The 23,714-nt window shown below is 41.5% G+C and overlaps 1 protein-coding gene across 1 annotated transcript in view; it reads left to right on the top strand.

Moving 5' to 3' along the window:
• PABIR2 (PABIR family member 2) overlaps positions 1–23,714 on the top strand; it is a 211,798-nt gene that overhangs the window by 165,409 nt on the left and 22,675 nt on the right. Inside the window, exons 10-11 of the mRNA XM_055338359.1 lie at positions 1,824–1,895; positions 15,324–15,395. Coding sequence (XP_055194334.1) covers positions 1,824–1,895; positions 15,324–15,395 — 144 coding nt within the window. The remainder of the gene's footprint in view (positions 1–1,823; positions 1,896–15,323; positions 15,396–23,714) is intronic.

Raw genomic sequence — 23,714 nt, 5'->3', positions numbered from 1 at the left:
AGAGGGTCACATTATAAAAGGCTCTTCTCTCTCATGTGCCTGAGGACAAATCTGAGGTGTCTGATCTGGAATAAGTGCCTTCTTCCTTTCTGCAGAACTAACTGTCCAGCAGATAGCCAGTCTATCCCAGCCTAGGGTCACAAGTCAGTGATAACAGCCAGTAGGGTGGCAAATGATCTGAGGAGAGGAAGTGTGGTCATTGAAAAGTAAGCAATTGCTTTCCTTGTCTGCAGAGGATTTATCGGAACTCAGAACTGAAGGCTTTCAGAGTTGACAAAGGATCTTTTAGAAAAGAATGTTCCTTAGGGCTTCTCCATGCCTGCAGAGGTCCAAATGAGAGAAATCAGAGTGCGGTTAGACCCAGGGAAGACATGTGCATGTGGACATTTACCCACAGATGGATAAAATGATGGGCCAGGCTCCCAAAACAGGTCATGTAGTGTCTTCCCCTGGCAATTTCAGAAAAGAATGGCTGGTCATCGGTCCTAGATTGTCTCATAGACTATTAGAGCAGGAAGAACCCTTGCAGGTCTCTTACTCAAGCCTTGATTTTAAGCCTGAGAATGCTAAGACCCAGAGAGAGGGGACAGTCGCCCTATGGCCATAAGGCTAATTATTGGCAGGACCAGGATTTAAGTTGTAAGCCAACAGATCATGCCACTGTATCGTACTGGTCTTTTTAGGTACTCAAACTATTGTCCCTTCTAGTTCTGGAATCCTCTGTCATAGCAACATACTAAAAAGTAATTGAGGCCCACCTAGGGGAACTTGTAGGTACTGAGCAGCACCTCACTTGCAGCTCCTCCAATGTAGCCAACCCGATTTTGGAGCTCTGGCTGTCCGAGCGTTTCAGCCAAGGCTCCTCACTCAACTAACTGGTCTTCTAAGCTTACCATTTGAAAGCAGCTGTGGTTAAAGCAGAGCTTGCTGACTCAGCCCATAGAGTAAGGATGACTAAACACAAGAATTTCCTGTTGGGGGGGGTGGAAAATATCTTTCAAATGCATTTGTTTCAGGGAACCATTCTGATCAGTCAGGACCTGGCCCACCGTGGGCCCGTGAGGAAAAGCAGCAGGCTGTCCCCGCTCAGCACCAACACAGGATTTGCAGATGTTTCCTTTCTTTTTGCTAAACAACACTGTGGCTGTCTCGGCACCATTTTGGTCTGGCCCGCATTCACACAGAGCTTTATCTGCCAACTGGTACAGCCCAAAGCCAAGGGGAGCGGATGTCTCCCCTGACCGGAGGGGCCTTTCACATTCCCCTGCTTGGAGGCCTTCCCCCCAGGGGTGAATGGGGCTGATCTGCTTTATCTCAAGACAGCTTCAATTCTGAGCCCACCTTGAACTCGAAAGAGAGGTTCATTTATGCTGACTGATCAGAAAACAGTGTGGGCTGGCTTCCATCCTCAGGGTGCACTCTGGGGAGTTTGCAATCTGGAGTAAAGTCATCATTTTCAGGTCTAAATACCACACAGACATTGGACAACTTTAGGAAACGAACATTGACCTTCAGTTGGATTGCTCACCAGCTTAAGGCATTAATTCAGTGAAGCTAAAATTTGGATAAATATTTCAAGGCTCTTGGCTGGGAAGGAGTCTGCCTTGCTCAATTAGAAAGTTGGAGACACCTGGTGCGTTTTGGGGGTGACACATTTTTACAACTTGCAAATTAGAAAGGGGGGCGGGGAAAGAGGGAGAGTGAAATCGTCGGCCATCTTCTCAAAGCAATACACAACTCCAACAGTTCCGACATAGAGGAGTCCATAGAGGGGTTGAGTCCGAGGGGCTGCCTCATCCCCTCTCTCCTTTCTCCATCCCCAGCCGTGCATTCACAAGGAGGAAACAGAACCGACTGCCTTGGAGGTCTCAAAGAGGGTCAAGGATATATTTTTCGTAAGTGAATAACAATTTCTTATTCCAATGGGGGTAATGTTCTGGGATAGGCAATGTGGGGTCATGGAAAGGCATCTGGGTCTTGGGGGAGGAGGAAAGTAGGGGAGAGAGAGAGAGCCCCAATTCCTTGCCACCTGGCAGTGTGAGCTTGGAAGTGTTATTTTACTTTTTTCCAAGCCTGTTTCAGATCCTGTAAACACTTAAGGTACATAAATTGCCTGGGAATAATATGGCCTCAATAAATGTTTTCTAAATTTCTGAATTTCTAATGGTTATGGATCCTTACGTTTGTCCAACACATGACAGTGCATACAATATTTCTGTATTCACTCTCTTTTTCAAATCTGGCAAGATGCATGTGATATAAGCGGGGTAAGGATTGTTACCTGTCTGATAGAGGGAAGTGAGGCTCAGGGAGGTAAGGAGGCTGTACCTGCAGGAACAAGGGCTCCAGGTCCACCATTCTTTCAGACATTCTACACAACATCTCATTTTCAAGTGCAAAGGTTTTTAAAGGATAAAATGCTATAGGATCAATGCATCAGATCTGTGCCTTGCAACTAAGTGCCACTTGTATGAGGGCTCACACACTGGTCTTGGAATGACTTGGGTTGGGATTATCTAATATTCTTGTAAAAGAACAATAGGACCTCAGGTTAGTGAGGAATAATACTTGGTATTTGGAATAACATGGGCCAGAGTTGAGAAGGTCAATTATAGACTCAGGAGAGTGAGCAAATATATACTTAGTCCACCCCCATTGGGTACCTGGCCTCTCATTGGAGCTATTAAATGCTTAACAGGAGTGGACTTGTGGTGTGAATGTTCTTTGGCTTTCCATAGGTCTTAGAACCCTTGACTCATGGTGCTGAGTGGGGCTGTTATAGGTAAGATAGTCCAGTCACCATCTAGCAAAGCCACTCCTGTCCACTGAGTGGCTATCCACCTTCCAGTGACCAAAAAAACTTCTTACCAGCTCTATGTGTCATTTCTAATTCTGTGCCCTGCCCAGTCCTGATGATGGTCATCTGCGCCATGATCATTTCTGACTGCATGGAGCTCTAGGGAAACCCAGAGATGCTCATTGCAAATGCAGCTTATGCAGGCAACCAGGTATGCTCCTGAAAGTTACATGAAAACAAAATTTCTGTAGAGCAAATCCTGGTTTTTGCATCCTAGGCTGTTGCCTAATTTATCACTTTTTAAAACATAGGATTAGATTTGCTTAAGCAGCAATTTTTTTTAAACCTAGGGTCCATAATTCTTGGATGGAATATAGGAAGCTCTATGGATTTTTCTGAAACTACACAAAATTGCATGTTTGCATTCATATACAGTTTTCTAGGAAGAGAGTTCATAGCTGCCCTTGGATTCTCAAAGGGGTCTATCCTCCAAAAGGTTAAGAACTGTTGACCTAGAGGAGGGTGGAAATGTGATCGTGTTCATGAACATCATAGTTTACAGCCCCAACCTCAGGTTCCTAGGACGGTAGCTTTGGTTTGTTGTCTTCCCTCCCGCTGCCTCAGAAGGATGGGTAGGATGGGTACCCATGGGGCATGCTGCCAAGCTTCAATCATCCCCTGCCCTATTTGCAGATTGATGGCCACACTAAGAGTTTGAGTGGGGATTGTTTGCTGTACGGCTTGAACTTTTGGAGGCAGACAGCTCAGTGATTTGGGGCATGTCGCTTCATCTCTCTGAGCCAGTTTCCTCATCTAATAGGTGGGGAAAATCACAAGGTTGTTGTGAGGATTCTAAGCATGGTGATGGCTGTAACGTGCTTGACACATAGTAAGTGCTTGATAAATAAAAACGTCAACAGTATCTTTACCAGGTGGACAAGTCCTTAAGAAGACCTAAAGCAAGGCACCTGGGTGGTTTAGTCGGTTGAGCATCTGCCTTTGCTCAGATCATGCTCCCGGGGTCCTGGGATGGAGCCCCACATCAGGCTCCCTGCCATGCATGCTTCTACCTCTGCCCTCTGTTCCCACTCACGTGCTCTCTCTCTGTCAAATAAATAAATAAAATATGTTTTTAAAAAAAAGACCTAAAGCTCTTTTCTGGCTGCATGGACAGCTCCTTCTGAGGGCCACATTGCTGCCCAGAGCCATACTCAGTGGCCCATTTGTGGGCATAGGAACAAAAACAATTGCACCTTTGCCGTTTGGCCAAACACTGGCTTTGGTCTTTTTAATGCTCATTCTTTGCTAAAAACTGTTGAGGGTCCCTGAAACCATGTTTGGTTATTGAACCCAGAAATTCTAGGTAGGGGTTCAGGCTGTGTCTATAGGAGGCCAGAACAACCGGTGGGGTTAAATCAGCTCCAGACCCTCAGTCTGTGCTTTGTCTGGGCAGCAATAATAGTGTCTAAAGGGCTTTCTCACCCCTGCTCCTATCTGTCTCAGAACAACCAGTGGAGGTCAGCAGGGCAGGTGTCAGAAAAGCCACTTATTGGTGGCAATCACATAAGCAAGTCTGGGGGTTTTGAGTACTTGGTGAAGATGTGATGTTTTGCAAAAAGGAAAAGAAGCAAAATGAGAGTGTTGGCAAGAAATGTTAGTACTGAGTATCAGTTTTTGAGTTTTGGGTTTATTGGGAACAAATGAACATAGCGCAGAGGTAGGCACATGGCTTCTAGAGTCAGATCAGGCTATGGCCAGTTCCACGGGAGGGGAACTCATGAAACAGTCTAACATGTCACTGGATGGTTTGGTATGGTCAAGGGCTGTAAGGCCTCAGAGGAGAGAAAATGTAAGTCAGAAAGCTTCTGAAAGGCAGGCCTTGGGTTTAGGGAGCCAGAGGGAAGAAAGAAAGGGTGGTAGGCAGATGAGCAAGAGCAGAGAGGCTGGACGGAGTGTGTGCCGGAGGCTAGAGGCACTTATACAGTAGCTTACCAGGGGGCTGTTCTGGAAAGTAGTAGGAATTTTGGTTGGTGTGGACCTGATATGGTAGGCAGTGAGGAGCAGCTCAGAGTGGCAACAGAAGGGAATTAAAGGGGATGAAGTCAGAGAGTCCAGCTGGGAGCCGCAAATAAAAATCCAGGCTTAAATGGGCAGAATGGTCTGGCCTAGCATGAGGCCATGGGAACAGCGAGTGGGAGCTTGCTGGTCTCTGGAGCCTCTGCCTAGAGTATCACCAAGAGTCTTATCTCTGCAAGGAGCAAATTGATTTTGTGTCTTTATTTTTGTTTCTTTTCATTTTCATTCCAGTATGGTTAGCATACAGTGTACTATGAGTTTCAGGTATACAATATGGTGATGCAACACTTCCATACATCATTTGGTACTCCTTGTGATAAGTGTTCTCTTCACCCCCTTGACCTATTCCCCCCCCACACACACACTCTGGCGACCACCATTTCTTCTCTAGAGTTAAGAGTCTGTTTTGTGCTTTCTCTCTCTTTTTCCCTTTCCTTATTTTTTTTTTGTTGTTGTTGTTTCTTAAAATCCACATATGCTATTTGTCTTTCACTAACTGACTTATTTCACTTAACATAATACTCTCTAACTCTACTCATGTTGTTACAAATGGCAAGACTTCATTCTTTTTGATGGCTGAGTAGTATTCCATTATGTATATATACCACCTCTTCTTTATCCATTCTTTGGCTGATGGACACTTTGGCTGCTTCCATATCTTGGCTGTTGTAAATAAAGCTGCCATAAACATTGGGATACATGTATCCCTCTGAATTAGTGTTTTCATATTCTTTGGGTAAATACCCTGAAGTGCTATTGCTAGGCCATAGGGTAGTTCTATAACTTTCTGAGGAACCTCCATACTGTCTTCCACAGTGGCCACACCAGTGTTGTCTAGCATAAGCAATGTCTCTTTCATACAGGAGCACGTGACCTGCTTTAAGCCAATCAGGCAAAATAACTTGCAAAGGAGAAAAACCAAGAGGTGATTCTTCATGTTACAGAATAGTTCTTTACCAAAGGATGCACAGAGGCTCTTTGACTTGAAAACTCCCTTAAGTTTAGAATGCCTTCAGATTAGAACAGTAGGTTTTTTTGAATTTAGGAAGAATGGTCAAAAATTATATGGGAAAATTTTGTTTAAATAGCTAAAAGGGGGTGGGGAGGAAACCAGTCACATGTCTCCAGTTGTCTTTCTTATGATCCATGGCACTGTATAAAACTTACAACTTCTGAAAATAATACTAAGCTGCAGTAATTTTAAAAATAATTTATAGGGGCGCCTGGGTGGCTCAGTCTGTTAAGCATATGACTTCTGCTCAGGTCATGATCCCAGGGTGCTGGAGTAGAGCCCCTCATCGGGCTCCCTGCTCAGCAGGGAAGCTGCTTCTCTCTCTCTCCCTCTGCCTTCTCTCTCTCTCTCTCAGATAAATACATAAAATCTTTTAAAGAATAATAATAATTTACATATGAGATTTAGTGAGCAGTAATAATAATAGTCAACATGTATCAAGGGCTTGCATGTTACTAAACAATTTAAAGACAGTACCCTGTTTCATCTTCACAACAGTCTCTTGAGATATATTTTGCTATTTTCCCCCATTTCACAGATAAGGAAAATGATGCTTTCAGAGGAGTTAACTAAAGCATACAATATCCCCCCAGAAAAACAAGAAAGAAAGAAACTCCCCTAAGTTAAGTGCAGGTGAGCTCCCTGCCTCCCAGGCAGGCTTTGGGGGTGCAGCATGATAAAACACATCCATGGTCCCCCTCCTCAGCCTCTGCCTGGAGTTCTACTTGATGTAGCAGATCTTGGGAAGCTTTTCAGGTGGAAAAAACACCTCTCTCAGCCTGCACAGATTGGTCATGGACCTGGTCCAGCGGTGAACTGATTTTGTTGACATTTTAGCAGGAAAGGTACAGAGAGAGAGGGTGCGGTGGGGGAGGGGGGGACTCAGGATTCAGTTCCCTGGATTGTCCTGATAATTTATTTCCTCGATTTGAACATTTTCCTTTAGAAAAGAAAACCCAATGACGTGAAGTAGTTCTTTGCTCTGGTTCAGAATGCCCCATGCAGGGTGATGAGTGTGGAGATGCCTCTGAGCGATCACGTTAGCTAGGACTCTGAAGCACTACTTCTACCTGCTATGTGTCTGAGTGGCCCAAGCTTGGTTCAATCCCATTATACCCTGGACTGGGCCCCCTCCTTTATGGGGGATGGCCATACACTTGATCGAGGTCGCCGACAGAGGCTGGATTCAGCACTGGCTCAGCTGAGGGAAGGTTGCATACATTTGCGCTTGCTAGAAGAGGATCTTGTTTTCACATTTAAGGGAATATAAAAATGACTTTGTTGTGTTCAAATTGCCTTGCTGGATGAATAGAGCCCTGTGGCTTCGGGGCTTAGAAAGGATTGTGCAGAGATGACATATTTCCTTATATATGTTTCCATATGGCTGTATTTCCATCCAGGTGCTAAGTCCGTAGCTTTTATCTCAGGAGTCCCGTGAAGTTGTTTGGGGTCCCCAAGCTAAAATTAAGATTCTGATATCATTGAAACTCTTTTGGACAAAAGCTATGGGTAGGGAAATCCTGGTTAGTTGCTGTAAGCAGTTTGTAACGTATAGGAGATGAAACCTTTGGTTATTGTCTAGGACAAACTACAGTTAACTCTTGAACAGCCTGTTCACCCCCTATACAGTCAAAAATTTGCGTATAACTTTTGACTCCCCCAAAATTTAACTACTAAGAGCCTGCTATTGACCAGAGCCTGCTTACCGATGACAAAAAGTCTATCAACAGACATTTTGTACACTGTATGTATTATATACTGTATTCTTATAACAAGGTATGCTCAGAGAAAAGAAGATGTTATTAAGAAAATCATAAGGAAAATACAGTTCCTGGACTGTACTGTATTTATCGAAAAAAATCTGCCTGTAAGTGGACCCGTGCAGTTCAAACCCATTTTGTTCAAGGCTCAGCTGTATTCCCATTTTAATGATGACAGCAGCTCCTATATATTGAGAACTTCCTATGTGCTTGGAACCATGCTTATGTACATAATCTCACATAAGCTTCACAAATCCCTAAAATCAAGGTGCCGGTGTTATCCTCCAGGTAACGGAAGAGGAAAGTGATAGAGAGGTTAAGAGATTTGACCAAAGTGAGGTGGCTAGCAAGTGGAGAGCTGGGATTTAAACCCATCATGTTCATGACCATGAAAACCTTTCCCCCAGGAAATTGCTCAAAATTCATCTCCCTGCAAATTTCAAGCAAAGACTCTAATGAAACTAAAATGTAGTTCAAGAAGCAAAAGTAGGAGCACATGGGTGGCTCAGGAGGTTAACTGTCTGCTTTCAGCTCAGGTCATGATCCCGGGGGTCCTGGGATTGATCCCAGCGTTGCATCGGGCTCCCTGCTCAGTGGGGAGCCTGTTTCTCCCTCCGCCTCTGCCCCTCTCATGCTCTCCTTCACTTTCTCTCAAATGATAAAATCTTTAAGAAGCGAAAGTGGCTTTGTGAGGAGGACGATTTATAAACTTGTGTACGTGGGAGGTGGGAATCATGTCTGCAGGCTAGTTTGCTAGGGGAGCAATTATATCTCAAATGGGGAGAGAACAAGGAAGCTAAGGGGATGACGTGGAGTCTGACAGCCAGTGCCTTCAGCGGAGCTCGAGCCCCAAGGGGGAGAGGGCCAAGGCCAGAGGCTTGTAGGCCTGAGAATCTGTAGCACCAGGGAGAGTGCTTCTGAGCCTGGCTGTCACAGAGCTGGGCAGGGGGACACTCAGCTCTTCATGCTGACCTTCGCTGCTCTTGTGACTGGTGTCTTTTGTTCATATTTTTCTGCTTATTGCTGGCATCTAAGAAGGTTTTTGATTTTGTGTGTTCACTGTGTCTCTAACGGACCATACTGAAATCTTAATTCTTTTTTTTAAAAGATTTCATTCACTTACCCATGAGAAACACACACACACACACACACACACACACAGAGAGAGAGAGAGAGAGAGAGGCAGAGACACAGGCAGAGGGAGAAGCAGGCTCCATGCAGGGAGCCCGACGCGGGACTCCATCCAGGCCCTGGGATCACACCCTCGGCCGAAGGCAGACACCCAACCACTGAGCCACCCAGGCATCCCAAATCTTGTTAATTCTGATATAAAATTAGAATTCACTCACATCTCTTGGGTTGTGTAGGTATGCAAACATATCATTAATGTGTATGCACACACACACATATCTTCTCCATTTTACAAATTAAACTGAGGTTCAGAGAGGGTTAGTAACTCCCTCTAGGTCACACAGCTAGTAAGTGACAGTGCACAGGTTAAACAATAGACCAGCCTTGAACCCTGAATTACTATACAATAATCTCTCTCTTATGCCTATATTATTTTGTAAAGGTGGGATGATGCTATACATATTCTTTGTAATCTCCTTCTTTCACTTAACAATACATTGCAACAACTTACCTATATGCCTAAATATTATTCAATAGCATTTTAGTGGATGCATAAATACCTTTATCATAAGGGTAATAATTAACATTTATTGAGTGCTTACAATGTGTCAGGTGCCTGAACATGGACTATTTCGTGTCAATGGTGTTTACATGACACCAGAATTACTGGTAGTTGTGATTACATCGGTTCAAAAGCTCCAGCCTGCTACTCTCCTACCTGGTGGCACCTTCACCTGTCACCCCTAACCAGCTCTGGGGCTGTGGGATCTGCATGGATTGCTATGTCAAAACATCCACATCAATAAGACATGGGAAAAAAGCAAGTAGCAGGCATCTAGGCTGGGCAGAGGGCAGGCAAGGGTTGAAAGAGCAACCCTTGATGTTGGCAGGGCTCCCTGGGAGGGGGGAACCTAACATTACTAGTATAAATAAGGGACCGAGAGAAACTATTCTTCTCTAGATTCTTGGAAGCTTTGAGCTGATACTACAACCCAAGGAAAGCTGTGTCAGAGAAGAGATTTTAGGGGCTGTGGGAGCAGGTACCATGGGTGGGTTGGAGGGAAAAGGTGTCATGAAGACATCAACATCCATATCTTGCCCAAGATGATCCTTTCCACTGATACACAGTGACTGCTTAATGCATCCCAGCTGCTCTGGACTGAATTATGCCCGCCCCCCCCAAATTCCCATGCAGAAGCCCCAATCCTTCAGTGTGATGGTCCTTGGAGATGGGGACTTTGGGAGGTAATTAGGTTGAGATGAGGTCATGCGGATGGGGCCCTCATGATGAGATTAGTGCCCTCATGAGAAGAGATGCCAGAGAGCTTGCTCTCCTCTCCCCATTGGCTTTATGCTTCAGCTAATTCCCTATATTCTGAAAATATGAGAGAAAAATGGTTTGTGCTCCTCAGATGGCTCTCAGGATAGCGTTAGAAAAATATATTTTATTCATTCTTTTAAAGAACTCCACAAATAATTATTGAGTGCCTATTAAGTGCCAGGAACACTTCTTGACAGTGACCAAGGCAGAAACTATGCTTTACTTTCAGATAGCAGGAGAAACCTGGGTACAATTCAGTGGCATGAACTCACTCAGTGTCATGCAGCCCTCACCACTGTCTAGTTCCAGAACATTTTCATTACCTCTAAAGGAATTCTTCTACCCATTAGTCACTCCTCATTCTTCATTACCCCCAGCCGGATGTATCACTAATTTACTTTCTGTCTCTGTGGATTTGCATATTCTGGAGATTTCATACACCTGGAATTGTATAATATGTGTCCTTTGTGTATGACTTCTTTCACTTAACACTGTTTTCAAGGTTCATCCTGTTGTAGCATGGGTTATTACTTTGTCCCTTTATGGATGAACTGTATTCCATGGTATGGATAGACCACACTTTGCTTATCTATTCATCAGTTGATGACATTGGGTTGTTTCCACCTTTTGGCTATTGTGAATGGTGCTGCTGTGAACATTGATGAACAAGTTTCTTTTTTTTAAGATTTTATTATTTATTTATTTGAGGGAGAAAGAGAGAGCATACATAGAGGGAGATGGAGAGGGAGAGGCAGACTCCTCACTGTGCAGGAAGCCCTACATGGGGCTCAGTCCCAGGGATAATGACCTGAACTGAAGGCAGACATTTAACCAATGGAGCCACCCAGGCACCTCTGATGGACAACGTTTTGTTTGGACACAGAACTCAGTTCCCTGGGATATATACCTAGGAGTAGAGTTGTGGGTCATATGACATTCTTTGGGGAATCAGAGAATGGCACCACTTTTATTACTGAAGAGAAACACCCAAGAACCAAAATAATCACTTGAAGCTATATTTTTAAGCATTATAGGTAGTCTGACCGGATTAGCAATAAAATGGATCCTCCATTTTAGAATCAAAGTGAGTTGTTACTCAGTGTACACCCATCTCTACAGTTGGAAAAGCTATGCAAACACCATTTTCTGCTGGCCCACTGAAGCATGAGCACAAACCTCTCCTCGGGACTGAAGCAGGACTGTTTGTCATAGCCCCCAGTAATCACTGAGACTGGCGATCCCCTCATCCATTTGTGAATACCTTGAGGATAAAGGCTTATCTGAGTCATCTGTGTTATCCCAGCACCTGGCACAGTCAACATTTGTTGGTGGAAGGAAGATAGGAATGCCCCCAACCCCTTGGGGAAGGTGATCTGGGCCACAGTCTCTTTCTTCCTATGTCTCTGCAGCATATCAAGGCACACCTACCCTCACACCAGCCTCCTTCCCATCAGCCCCCACTTGGGGTGGTACCGCCACTGTCAGTGAGCAAGCCAAGATTATAGCACTTTTCACATAAACAAATTGGCAAATCTCAGAAACGGATGTCTGTCAGACCCAGGTATTCTGGTGTTGTTTTGAACAATCTGATCATCCTTTCCTTGGACAGTCTCCTAGGGTCCTTCACTGTAAAAGGAAGGACCTTTCTTCACTGTAAAATAGGAATCCTGTTACTGGTTTCCAATCACCTCACAGCCTGGTGGGGAGTCTCAAAGCAGATCTGGAAGGGGAGTCTCAAAGCAGATCTGGAAGCTGGATGTCTGACCATCTCTGGGCTTGTGTAGTTCTCCCCAAGTGGGCAGTGACTGGGCATGATCCCCTGGGGAGCCTGTCACTGCTGCTGACATGGAGAATACTGGTGTGGGAACAAATGCTGTCTTTGTCACAAGCTCGGCTACGGGGGGCCTCTCCTTCCCTGAGCTGGCAGCTGAGGCTAAGCACTTGAAATCCCTGGGCCAGCTGTTGTGAAGTAAATGCCAGGCAGTAGGTAAGGCAGGATTCAGAGCTGGGCAGGCGGCCAGGCTAGAGCGGGAGCACAGATGGGGGGAGGTGGGGCACAAAAGTTGGCAAACAAGTATTTGCCAAGGGGGGAGTTAAAAATACAATTTTGCTTCTTGAGTAGACAAAGCACCAACAGGGGGGCTGCCTAAAAATGCCTGTTTTCACTCACTATCAGCTAAAGAAGATTCTTATACCAGGAAGGCACTGTGAGCAGTGCTTCCCCGAGGAGGCTTCCCCGGGAGCGCAGAGAGATAGCCACACCCTTTGAAGTTTGCTGGGAGCTCACAAAGGACAGTGTTGTTTGCACCAAGGAAGAATGATAGCCCCACATAATGGTATCCTTATTCTCTAAACGTCAGACCTTATGTGATGAGGGGCGAGTAAGCCTGCAGGCCCAGGCCAAGGGGGAGGGGGGCAAGCTCAGCAAATCACACAGGCCTTCAGCTTGCTTGCAAGTCAGCATGGAAGGTCTTCCTAGGAAGATGGTGCAGTCTAAGTCAGGGGTCTGTTTCAACTCTCTTCCCAGGGGGACAGTAAAACCATACCAAGATACTTGTTCATTTGGTGATGGCTGATAAAAATTTTCAAGTGGACGTTATCTTCCATAGCACTTGATAGATTTCAGCTAAACATGGCATGAGCTTAAAGCTCATGGAGATAAAAGATGGATGAGAAAAAAAATGGTTCAACCCATTGTTTTTATTTATTTATTATTTTTTAAAGCATTTAATTTATTTATTCATGAGAGAAACACACAGAGAGAGGCAGAGACATTAGCAGAGGGAGAAGCAGAGACGGATGTGGGACTCAATCCCAGGAACCTCGGGTCACAACTTGAGCCAAAGGCAGACTCAACCACTGAGCCACCCAGGCATCCCTAAGCCCATTGTTTTAAAATCAGAATGAGAATGGTTGTGTTTCCCAGTGCTGGGATTCCTGTCACACAAAAGGGAAAGTCAGTAGGCTGGCAGTCGCTGTCAAAGGCAGCTTGTCCACCAGTTATTAGGAAATGGAGCCCCAAAATTGGGCTTTAACATAGCCATGACCAACTTTGGGATGTCTATGGCATTGCACCATGCGTGCGTATGTTGGGACCACTTCCAAAATTCTGACTCATTTCCTAGCCGATGAAACCATGTCAGGCATATGAGTTTCATTGCTGGTGTCATCCCAGGGAATTTTTGTCAGCCCTGGTGCCTGGGAATGATTCCATTAGACCTGGGAATAGCTGTGTGCTGCCATGGTAAAAGCCATGCAGAGCCCGAAGCTCCAGCCCTAGCTCTGTCGCCAATTAACTGTCATTCCAAGTGAGTCTTTTAACCAATCTGTGTCTTGATTTCTTTAGTGGTTAGAAAGAGACTGTTTAATGAGACAGTTTCGTCCCTTCTGGCTGTAAACATAAAAATGTCTGTCTTTCCGTGTTGGATTTGACAAAGGATCATTGTGGATATGTAAAGCATCTACTTTGATAAATTTTTTAGATCTATAAGGGGTCTCAAAGTTCAGCTAGTCCAACAACCCTGTTGTGGTACAGATGTAGAAACTGAGAGCCAGAGAGGAGAAGGGAGTTGCTCAATTAGTGCAGCACCAGGGTTTAGAGATCAGGTTTCTCGATCCCCAGTCCAGTGCATTTTCCACTACATTTATTTTTAAATCAGAGCAATACATGAGCATGGTTCAAAAATACCAAATAATACAGGAGAGCTTGGAACAAAAAACAACAGTTTTCAGCCCCACCCCTAGTCCCACTCCTCAGAGGCAACCATTTTGAACAGATTCTATTTTCAATTCATCTGGTGGTTACTCTGATATCACTAAATAATATGCCTCTACTCCTATTTCTTGGTTTATCCATTTGGGACCTTATCTATTGACTTTGTGCTATTAAAAAATGATCTCACTTAACATTAACCCAATCTCCCCTCTTTCCTCCACCTCCCCAAGTTCGATAGTGTTATCTTTATGAGATTTTTTTCATTTACTTTTTAAAATAGCATACAGGGGTGCCTGGGTGGTTCAGGGGGTTAAGCATCCGACTCTTGGTTTTGCTCACGTTGTGATCTCAGAGTCAAGAGATCAAGCCCCCAGGTCAGGCTGCATGCTCAGCAGGGAGTCTGCTCGAGATTCTCTCTCCCTCTGTCCCTCCGCCCCCCCAATAAATGAATAAATCTTAAAAAAATAAAATACGTACAGTAAAGTTTACTGTTTTGGGTATACAGTTCTACAAGTTAAGAGAAATATATAAAGTCATGTAACTACCACCACAATCAAGATATAAAACAGTTTATTACCTACCTAAATTTTCTCATGCTGCCTTTTATAATCAATCCATCCCTCTATCCTCAACCCCAGATAACCACTCGTCTGTTTTATGTTGCTGTATTTTGCTTTTTCCATAATGTTATAGAAATGGAACAATAGAATATGTGATCTTTTGAGACTGCATCTTTCACTCAGGATAATTATTTTGAGATTCATGTATCAGTAGTTCATTCTTTTGTAGTAATGAGTAGTATTCCATTGCATAAGTGTACCACAATTTATGCCTTCACTGGTTGAAGGACATGTAGGTTTCTTTCCAGTTTGATGGTATTATTTTTAGTGATTACATTGGTTACCTTTTAAATTGTAATCATATTCTTAAACCTCTATTGCTTGAGCCATCATCTACTATTTATTAAGTAGATCTTCTTCAGCATAGTAAATGCTTTTGATTGGATTTTAAACATAATACTTTCATTCATAGTCTCAGTTTTATTTTATTTTTTTAAGATTTTATTTATTCATTCATGAGAGACACACAGAGAGAGGCAGGCAGAGATATAGGCAGAGAGAGAAGCAGGCTCCATACAGGGAGCCTGATGTGGGACTCGATCCTGGGACTGCGGGATCATGCCCTGAGCCAAAGGCAGATGCTTAACTGCTGAGCCACCCAGGTGTCCCCATAGTCTCAGTTTTAAATCAATTTCATTTGAGGATATAACTTTTCATGGGGGTGGTAAGGGTTGTTTAAATGCTACCTAGCAGCCTTATTCAGGGCTACTGTTATTCCAGATGATTCCTGTGGCATAGAGGGCCTTCTCTAGTACTAGACATGCTTGTTGCTGGGAAGATATACATGTACTTTCTTTTCTGACCGTTGCTAACTAAGGCAGTAATTTTTGGGAAAAAGACCTTTCTTCATGTGGATTTCAGCTTTTGTCTGTCATGCTTTTTCTGTTCCAGCTGCCTTCACCAGCGAGCACAAAGCCACGTTTCAAAGGAGACTGACAAATTATCCCCAGCTGCCAGAAGGAGGTTAGCTTTCTGTATGTTCTGTGTCCCCCTTCTCTGATAACCAACAGGTTAACTTTCTAAAAAGAACTAACAAAAGCAGAAATTGTCTTTTGGCTCAAATGGGTTTTTTACTCTTTTAAAAGATGTGGATTTGTAATATTCCTCTCCATTCATACCCAAACTTATGCCAAGAAATATAGCATAAATGATCATAACTGAACCTTTGTTATTTGCAAGATTCATATTGATGCATTTTAAAAGTGTTTACCAAAGCTAAATTATTTTTGAAATTTGCTAGCATGGTATCTTTCCTCAAACAGTAGCCATTTAAGGATGGAATGATATCAGCCTTGGCCATAGAGATGTATATGTTATAATACACTTGTGTTTTTAACCAATTTTGTATGTAGTTATCTACCTAGCACTTAAACTGCATGGCAGGAGTGAGTCTGATGCCTGAACGGTACCCTACACATAGTAGGTGGTCAGTAAATGCCTTTTGAATTAAAATGATACAAAATAGTGTCAGGTATACATAATGGTGAAGTATCTGGGCAGGCATTCTCAAACACTACTGGGAATGAAGCAGGCATTCTCAAACACTACTGGGAATGCAAATTGGTACAACTCTCCCACGGGGCACTTTGACAACATGTGCCAAAGCCTTAACAATGTTCTTCTTCTTTCACCCAGTAATTCTCTTCTTAAGGACTTATCCTAAAAAAATAATAGAGATGCCTGAAAAAATGTAAATGTGAGGAAATTCATTGTAACATGTTTTAATATAGAGAAAAAGTGGAAACGACTTACAAGTTGTCCTTACTATGAAATCTTACACAGTAACATTTATACTATGAAATGCTATGTAGTTATTTAAAATCATGTTTAAAGGTTATTTAGTAACATGAGGAAATTCTCAAAACCTAAATTAAGTCGGAGAAGGGAGGATACACAAATGAACGTACAGGATGATCCCGTGTGTGTGTGTGTGTGTGTGTGTGTAGAAAAGATAAGACTAGAAGGAAGGAAATAAATAGAAATATTAATACTTGGGGTGCCTGGGTGGCTCAGGTGGTTAAGCAACCAACTCTTCATTTCAGTTCAGGTCATGATCTCAGAGTCATGTTGGGCTCCATGCTGGATGTGGAGCCTGCTTAAAATTCTCTCTCCTTCTCCCCCTCCCCACACCCCATCCCCGTTCATGCTCTTTTCCTCTAAAAAATACTGGTTATGTCTAGGTTGTAGGATTATAAGTAATGTTCATTTTCTAGTTTCTGCAATTTCTAAATTCCTTACAATGAACTTATATTACTTTATAATCTGAAAAAAATGTATTTTTCATTTGAAAGAAATAAATACTATTTCTGATAGATGAAGGTCTTACATTTATAAAATCCTAGTAATAAGATATGGAACCATTTCTCAAACCAAAGTCAACTCTTCAGATACCACATGGAAAGTCACAGCACTGTTTAGTTTCAGAAAGACAAAACAAAGCCCAGAAGTCTTGTGTTTAAGCCTTCTGAGCCCCAGTTTGATATTGAAGGGCAAATATTGTTCATCCTCTTCTCTAGGCCTAGTTAGGTTTCATCCTTCTCTTCTCATCCCCACCCATTTTTAAACTGTACAGATCTGTGGAACAAATGTTGAGCAAACTGGAAATAAATAAAACCCACTGGCCTTAAGATACCACAAAGCCCTCCCTTCCTGTGTACTAATGGCTACCCGCCCATTGTACTCCCCAGAGTGGAGGGCTGGAGTCAGCCAAAATGGAGGCTTTGCTGAATCAAGCATGAACACTGCAAATGCTCAAAATAGTGAAAAACTTATGTCTGTAAAGATCAAGACACAACATGTACAACATTTTCTCTCCCCTACATTCTTATCTTCTTATAATATAAACTGGTGAGCTCTGCTGAGGAAAAAACAACAACAACTATGAAGTAAAAAAATCATAGAAGGCAATACAGTAAGGACTGTTCAAAGAAATCTCAGAATCCTAGAACCTTAGAGCCAGAAGGAAAACATTCCAACAAGTATAGGGCTCCTTCCAAATACCAGATACTATGCCAGGTGCTGATCAAATGTTATGTCATAAGAACCATCTAGCAGGGTGCCTGGGTGGCATAGTTCGTTAAGTATCTGACTCTTGGTTACGGCTCAGGTCATGATCTGGGGGTCCTGAGACTGAGCCCCATGTTGAGCCCACACTCAGCATGGAGTCTGCTTGGGTTTCTCTCTCCCTCTCCCTCTGTTCCTTTGCCCCATATTTGTGCACACTCTTTCTCTGAAATAAATAACTACATCTTTTTAAAAACCATCTATCAAGGCACCCCATTTTACTGATGAGGAAGTCAAAGCTCAGGGAGGGGTTGTGAATCCCCTTAAATTGCAGTTTGTTTGCTGCAAAACTGGAGCTAGTTCCTACATCTCCTGGAGACTCAGAGGAAAAGATGGATTTTTTTTTCTAGTATAATCTTCCCCTCAGCTCCAGAGAGTCCAAATATTTACTGTGCAGTTGTGCCTGGATGTTTTGTTAACAGCTCAAGATAATCATTAGGTCCCAAATCAAATTCCTATCCTTCCCCTTGTCTCCCAGTCACTGAGCATCTGAACTAAAGTCTGACTGGCTTTTTATTCTCTTTCACCTCCACCCCGTAAACAAGTCCTGTCAATTTTTCCTTCAAAAAATACTACTCAACCTATAAGACAACCCAACCTTTACCTCCTTATTAAATCTCTTCTTGATACTCCAGCCCATGCTGCTGCCCTTCATTCGGGGGCGATTAGCATGTGGCCAGCAGAATTCCTTCATGTGACAAACATGTACTGAGAGTCTACTATATGCCAGGTTCTGAAGATGAAGAATTCATTTGTTTTATCTCCCCAACCAGACAACCCTGCGAGTCTAGGGGATGAATTTTTCCTTAGCCTTTTAAACACCTATTGCAGCTCTGGGCACATATTTGAAGATTTGTTTGTTCAAGATCAGAACAGATTTAAGGAATCTGTCACCAGCTTAGCAGCTGGAAAACTCTTGGGATGCCCTAATATATGGTTCTTCATCAACATCTCACAAGCTACATGGATATGATCCACCCACTCAATAAAGATGGCATATTAAAACGTAACTTTTAAACACCATACCTTAACAAAAAAGTGATGAGATTTAACTAATATGAGATGTCGGATCTTAAAAGTCCCTGGGGACTTCTGCCTCCAAGAAGATGGAATAGATATATTGTTCCCCATTCCTCTCAGTAAGTACAATTAGGAATCCTGGACATTATATATAAAACAAATATAAGAAGACCAATAAAGATAGAGAGAAGAAGGCAGACTGGCTAAGGACCTCAGTAACCAAAGAATGACATGGTAGTAAGTTTTCGGAATTTTCTTTTTGCCTCACATATCCCAGACTGGCTGCTAGAGAAGCCAGCTATTCATAAAACACCCAACGGGAGCAGACAAAAATAAAGGCCTTCTCTCCCTGGCCAAAGGACCAGGAAATGGGCAACATAGCAAGATAGAAAACTATTACTTCTCTACACCACAGGAAAAACTGTGACCCCCCCACCTCACCTGTGCCAAAAAGGCCAAATGGGGAGCCTGACCTTCTACTCCAATCTACCAGTAACCAGGCAGTATCCCCTCCTTTCCACTCCCAGAGCAGCATCAGAAAAAAAAAGCCAGCTAAAACAGAGGGTTTGAATAAGATCCAGAGTTTTCATTACATGATACCCAAAATGTACAACATTCATTTGGAAATCATTTATCATACCGAGAATCAGGAAAGTCTCAAGCTGAGTGAAAGAACACTATCAATAGATGCAAAAACAGAGATGACAGGGATGTTGGAATTATCTAACAACGATTTTGAAGCAGCTGTCATAAAAATGCTTCAATCAGCAACTACAAACATGTTTGAAACTAATAAAAAGAAAAAATCTCAGCAAAGAAATATTAAGTCTCAGCAAACAAATAAGAATATATAGAGGACAACAAAATGGAAATTTTAGAACTGAAAAACTCAGTGGATAGGCACAAAAGAACAGAGGAGAAAAATGAAAAAATCAGAAAATTTGAAGATATAACAACAGAAATTACACAGAGAAAAAACAGACTGGAAAACAAATGAACAGAGCTTCAGGAACCTGTTGGACTTGAACAAAGATATAGCACTCCTATCAATGGAGTTCTGAGAGAGGAGAAAGAGAATGAGGCTGAAAAAACATTTGAAGAAATAATGGCTGAAAATTTCCAAATTGGGAAAAGATATAAACCTACAAATTCAAAAAGGTGAGAGAACCCCAAACAGGATGAATCCAATGCACACACAGCCATATCATAGTCAAACTTCTGAAAACCAAAGACAAAGAAAAGAATCTTGAAAGCAGACAGAGGAAAAAAGATATTACTTATAGGAAAATAATGTTTCACATAAGGAATTGACACATTTTTCAAGAACTAATCCTGCCAACCCAGAATCCTATACCATGTGAAAATATCCTTAAGGAATTAAAGGGAAATGAAGATATTCTCAGATGAAAATCTATCACCATCATACTTACCCTAAACAAGCAGCTAAATGTTGTACTTTAAACAGAAAAGAAATGATTCAAAAAAATCTTGGAACATCAATGATGTTAAATAGACTTCCCTTCCCTTCTTGAGTCTTCAAAATTATGCTTGGTGGTTGAAGCAAAAATTATAGCGCTGTCTGATATAGTTTTAAATGTATGTAAAGGAAATATTTATGACTATATTATAAACTGGGGAGGGCAAAGGGACATAAATGGAGTTAAGGTTTCCACACTTCCCTGAACTGATAAAATAATACCACTATTAGACTGTGACAAGGTCTGTATATACAATGTAATACATCAAGGAACTACTTAAATCTATACCAAGACATATACTCAAAGCCCTAACAGATAAATCCAGATGATATTCCAAAAAATATTCAAGTAACCCACAGGAATGCAGGAAAAAGAAAACAGAAGTGAAAAACAGAGAATAAAAAATAAAATGGCAAACATTGACCCTAATATACCAATATTAACATTAAATGTAAATCATCTAAATACACCAATTAGAAGACAGAGATTAAAATTAACATTAGGGATCCCTGGGTGGCGCAGCGGGTTGGCACCTGCCTTTGGCCCAGGGCGCGATCCTGGAGACCCGGGATCGAATCCCACGTCAGGCTCCCGGTGCATGGAGCCTGCTTCTCCCTCTGCCTGTGTCTCTGCCTCTCTCTCTCTCTGTATGACTATCGTAAATAAATTAAAAAAAAATTATTTAAAAAAAATAAAATAAAATAAATAAAATTAACATTAAATGTAAATCATCTAAATACACCAATTAGAAGACAAGAGAAACACCATCCAACAATATGTACTCTAAAAGAAACTCACTTCAAATATAATAATATAGGGAGATTGAGAGTAAAAGAATGGAAACATATATCATGCAGACATTAATCAAAAGAAAGCACGAGTGTCTTTATTAATATCAGATAGGCTTCATCATTGCCTATGATGGAGAAGGACATTATGATATGTGATTATGACATAATGATAAAATGGTCAGTCCATGAAAAAGATGGAGCAATCCTAAATGTGTATGTGCCACACAACAGAGCTGTTTTTGAAGCAAAATACATGAAGCAAAAACTAATAGAACTGAAAGGAGAAATAGATAAATCCACAGTTGTAGTCAGAGATTTCAACACCTGTCTCTCCACAATTGATAGAACAGTTAGACAGAAAATCAACAAAGATATAAAAGAACTAAACAGCACCATTAACCAACAGAATCTAATCAACAGTTTATAGAGCATATTACCCCAAACCCACAAAATACAATTCTTGTCAAGTACCCATGGAACTTGATAGACTACATCCTGAGCTACAAAACAAATTTCAACATATTTAGAAGAATTAAAACCATGTACAGTGTGTCCTCTGACCATTATGGAATCAAATTAGGAATCAATGGCAGAAAAATAACAGGAAAATATGCAAACACTTGGAAACTAAACAAGATACTTCTAAATAATCCATAGGTAAAAGGGGAAGTCTCAAGAGAAATAAAAAATACATTGAACTAAATTGAAAATAAAATACAACATTTCAAAATGTGTGGGACACAGCAAAAACCATTTAACAGCACCAAATACATATGTTAAAAAAGAGGAAAGTTCTCAAATCAGTAATCCAGGTTCCCACCTTAGAAAAAGAAGAGCAAAATAAACACAAAGGAAAGAGAAGGGGGTGCCTAGCTGGCTCAGTCAGTAGAGCATGCAACTCTGGATTCTCAGAGTTGCAAGTTTGAGCCCCGCGTTGGGTGTTAGGGATTACTTAAAAATAAAATCTTTAAAAAAAAAGGAAACAGAAGGGAGGAAGTCATAAAGAGCAGAAATCAATGACATTGGGCAGCCCAGGTGGCTCAGCGGTTTAGTGCTGACTTCAGCCCAGGGCCTGATCCTGGAGACCTGGGATCAAGTCCCATGTCGGGCTCCCTGCATGGAGCCTGCTTCTCCCTCTGCCTGTGTCTCTGTGCATCTCTCTCTGTGTCTCTCATGAATAATAAATAAATAAATAAATAATAATAAATAAATAAATAAAATCTTTTTTTAAAAAAAGAAATCAATGACATTGAAAAGAGGAAACAAGAAAGAAAATAATGAAACAAAAAGTCATCCCTTTGTAAAAATCAGTAAAATTGACAGATTTCTTGCAAGACTGACAAAGATAAAAGAGAGAAGAAACAAATTACCAATATCAGGCCAAAACAGAAGATATTACTACAGACCCTGCAGACATCAAAAGGATAATAAGGGAATACTATGAACAATTCTACACAGATAAATTTAACAGCTTCGATAAAATGGACCCATTCCCTGAAAAACACAAGCTACCACAACTCACCAAAAATAAATATTGTTAGTAGCCCTATAACTATTAAGGTAGTTTTTAAAAAGATTTTATTTATTTATTCATGAGAGAGAGAAAGAGGCAGAGACGTGGGCAGAGGGAGAAGCAAGCTCTTGGCAGGGAGCCCGATGCGGGACTCAATCCCGGGACTCCAGGATCACAACCTGGGCTGAAGGCAAACCCTAAACCACTGAGCCATCCAGGCACCCACTATTAAGGTAATTAAATCCATAATTTTCAAACTCTCCAAAAAGAAATCTCTAGGCTTCATTAAAGAATTCTACCAAACATTTGAAGAAAAAGTAATGCCAATTATATATAATCTCTTCCAGAAAATAGAAATAGTGGGAACATTTCCCATTCATTTCATGAAGCCAGTATTACTCTGATACCAAAACCAAAGATAGTACAAGAAAACTACAGACCAATATCCCTCATAAATATAGATGCAAAAAATCCTTAACAAAATGTGAACAAATAGGATATATTCAGCAATATAAAGGAATTCTACATTATGACCAAGTGGAATTTATTCCAAGTATGCAAATCTGGTTCAATATTCAAAAGTTAATCCGTGTAAAATACCATATTGAAAGAAAAAAATGGCTAAAGGGAAAAAAATGACATGTTCACATCAATTGATGCAGAAGAGGCACTTGACAAAATTTAACGTCCAATCCTGATACAAATCTCTCAGCAAATGAGGAATAGAGGGGAACTTCCTCAACTTGATAAAGGGTGTCTACAAAAATACCCACAGCTAACATTATGTTTAATGATAAAAAACTGAATACTTTCACCCTAAGATCAGGAGAAAGGCAAGGATGCCCACTTTCACCACTCTTACTCTCAACATAATGCTGAGTTCTAGCCAGTACAGTACGGTCAGAAACGAAAATAGAAGGCATACAGATTAGCAAGGAAGGAATGAAACTTCTCCTATTTGGTGATAACATGATGATCTACATAGATAATTCAAAGGAATCTATTTTTTTAAAACTTCTAGAATAAGTGAGTTCAGCAAGGCCACAGGATAAAAGATAAACATTCAAAAATCTATTGTATTTTTATACACAAACAATGAATACATAGACATCAGAATCAAAAATACGATACCATTTATAATTGCCAAAGATGACTTGAATGTATAGCTAACAAAATATGCATAAGACTTATATACTGAAAACCACAAAATTCTAATGAAAGAAATTAAAAGGAGATCTAAAAAAATGGAGAGGCATAACACTTTCATGGATTTGAAGACTCAGCATAGTAAAAATACCAGTCTCCCCAAATTGATAGACAGGTTTAACAGAATTCCTACTCAAAATCTCAGCAAGAGTTTTGTAGGATTTTATCTAAAATTTATACAGTAAGTCAAAAGGAACTAGAATAGCTAAAA

This window comes from Nyctereutes procyonoides, unplaced genomic scaffold, assembly GCF_905146905.1.
Source record: "Nyctereutes procyonoides isolate TBG_1078 unplaced genomic scaffold, NYPRO_anot_genome, whole genome shotgun sequence".
Taxonomy (NCBI): Eukaryota; Metazoa; Chordata; class Mammalia; order Carnivora; family Canidae; genus Nyctereutes; species Nyctereutes procyonoides.
This window is presented reverse-complemented; position numbering and strand designations above follow the sequence as displayed.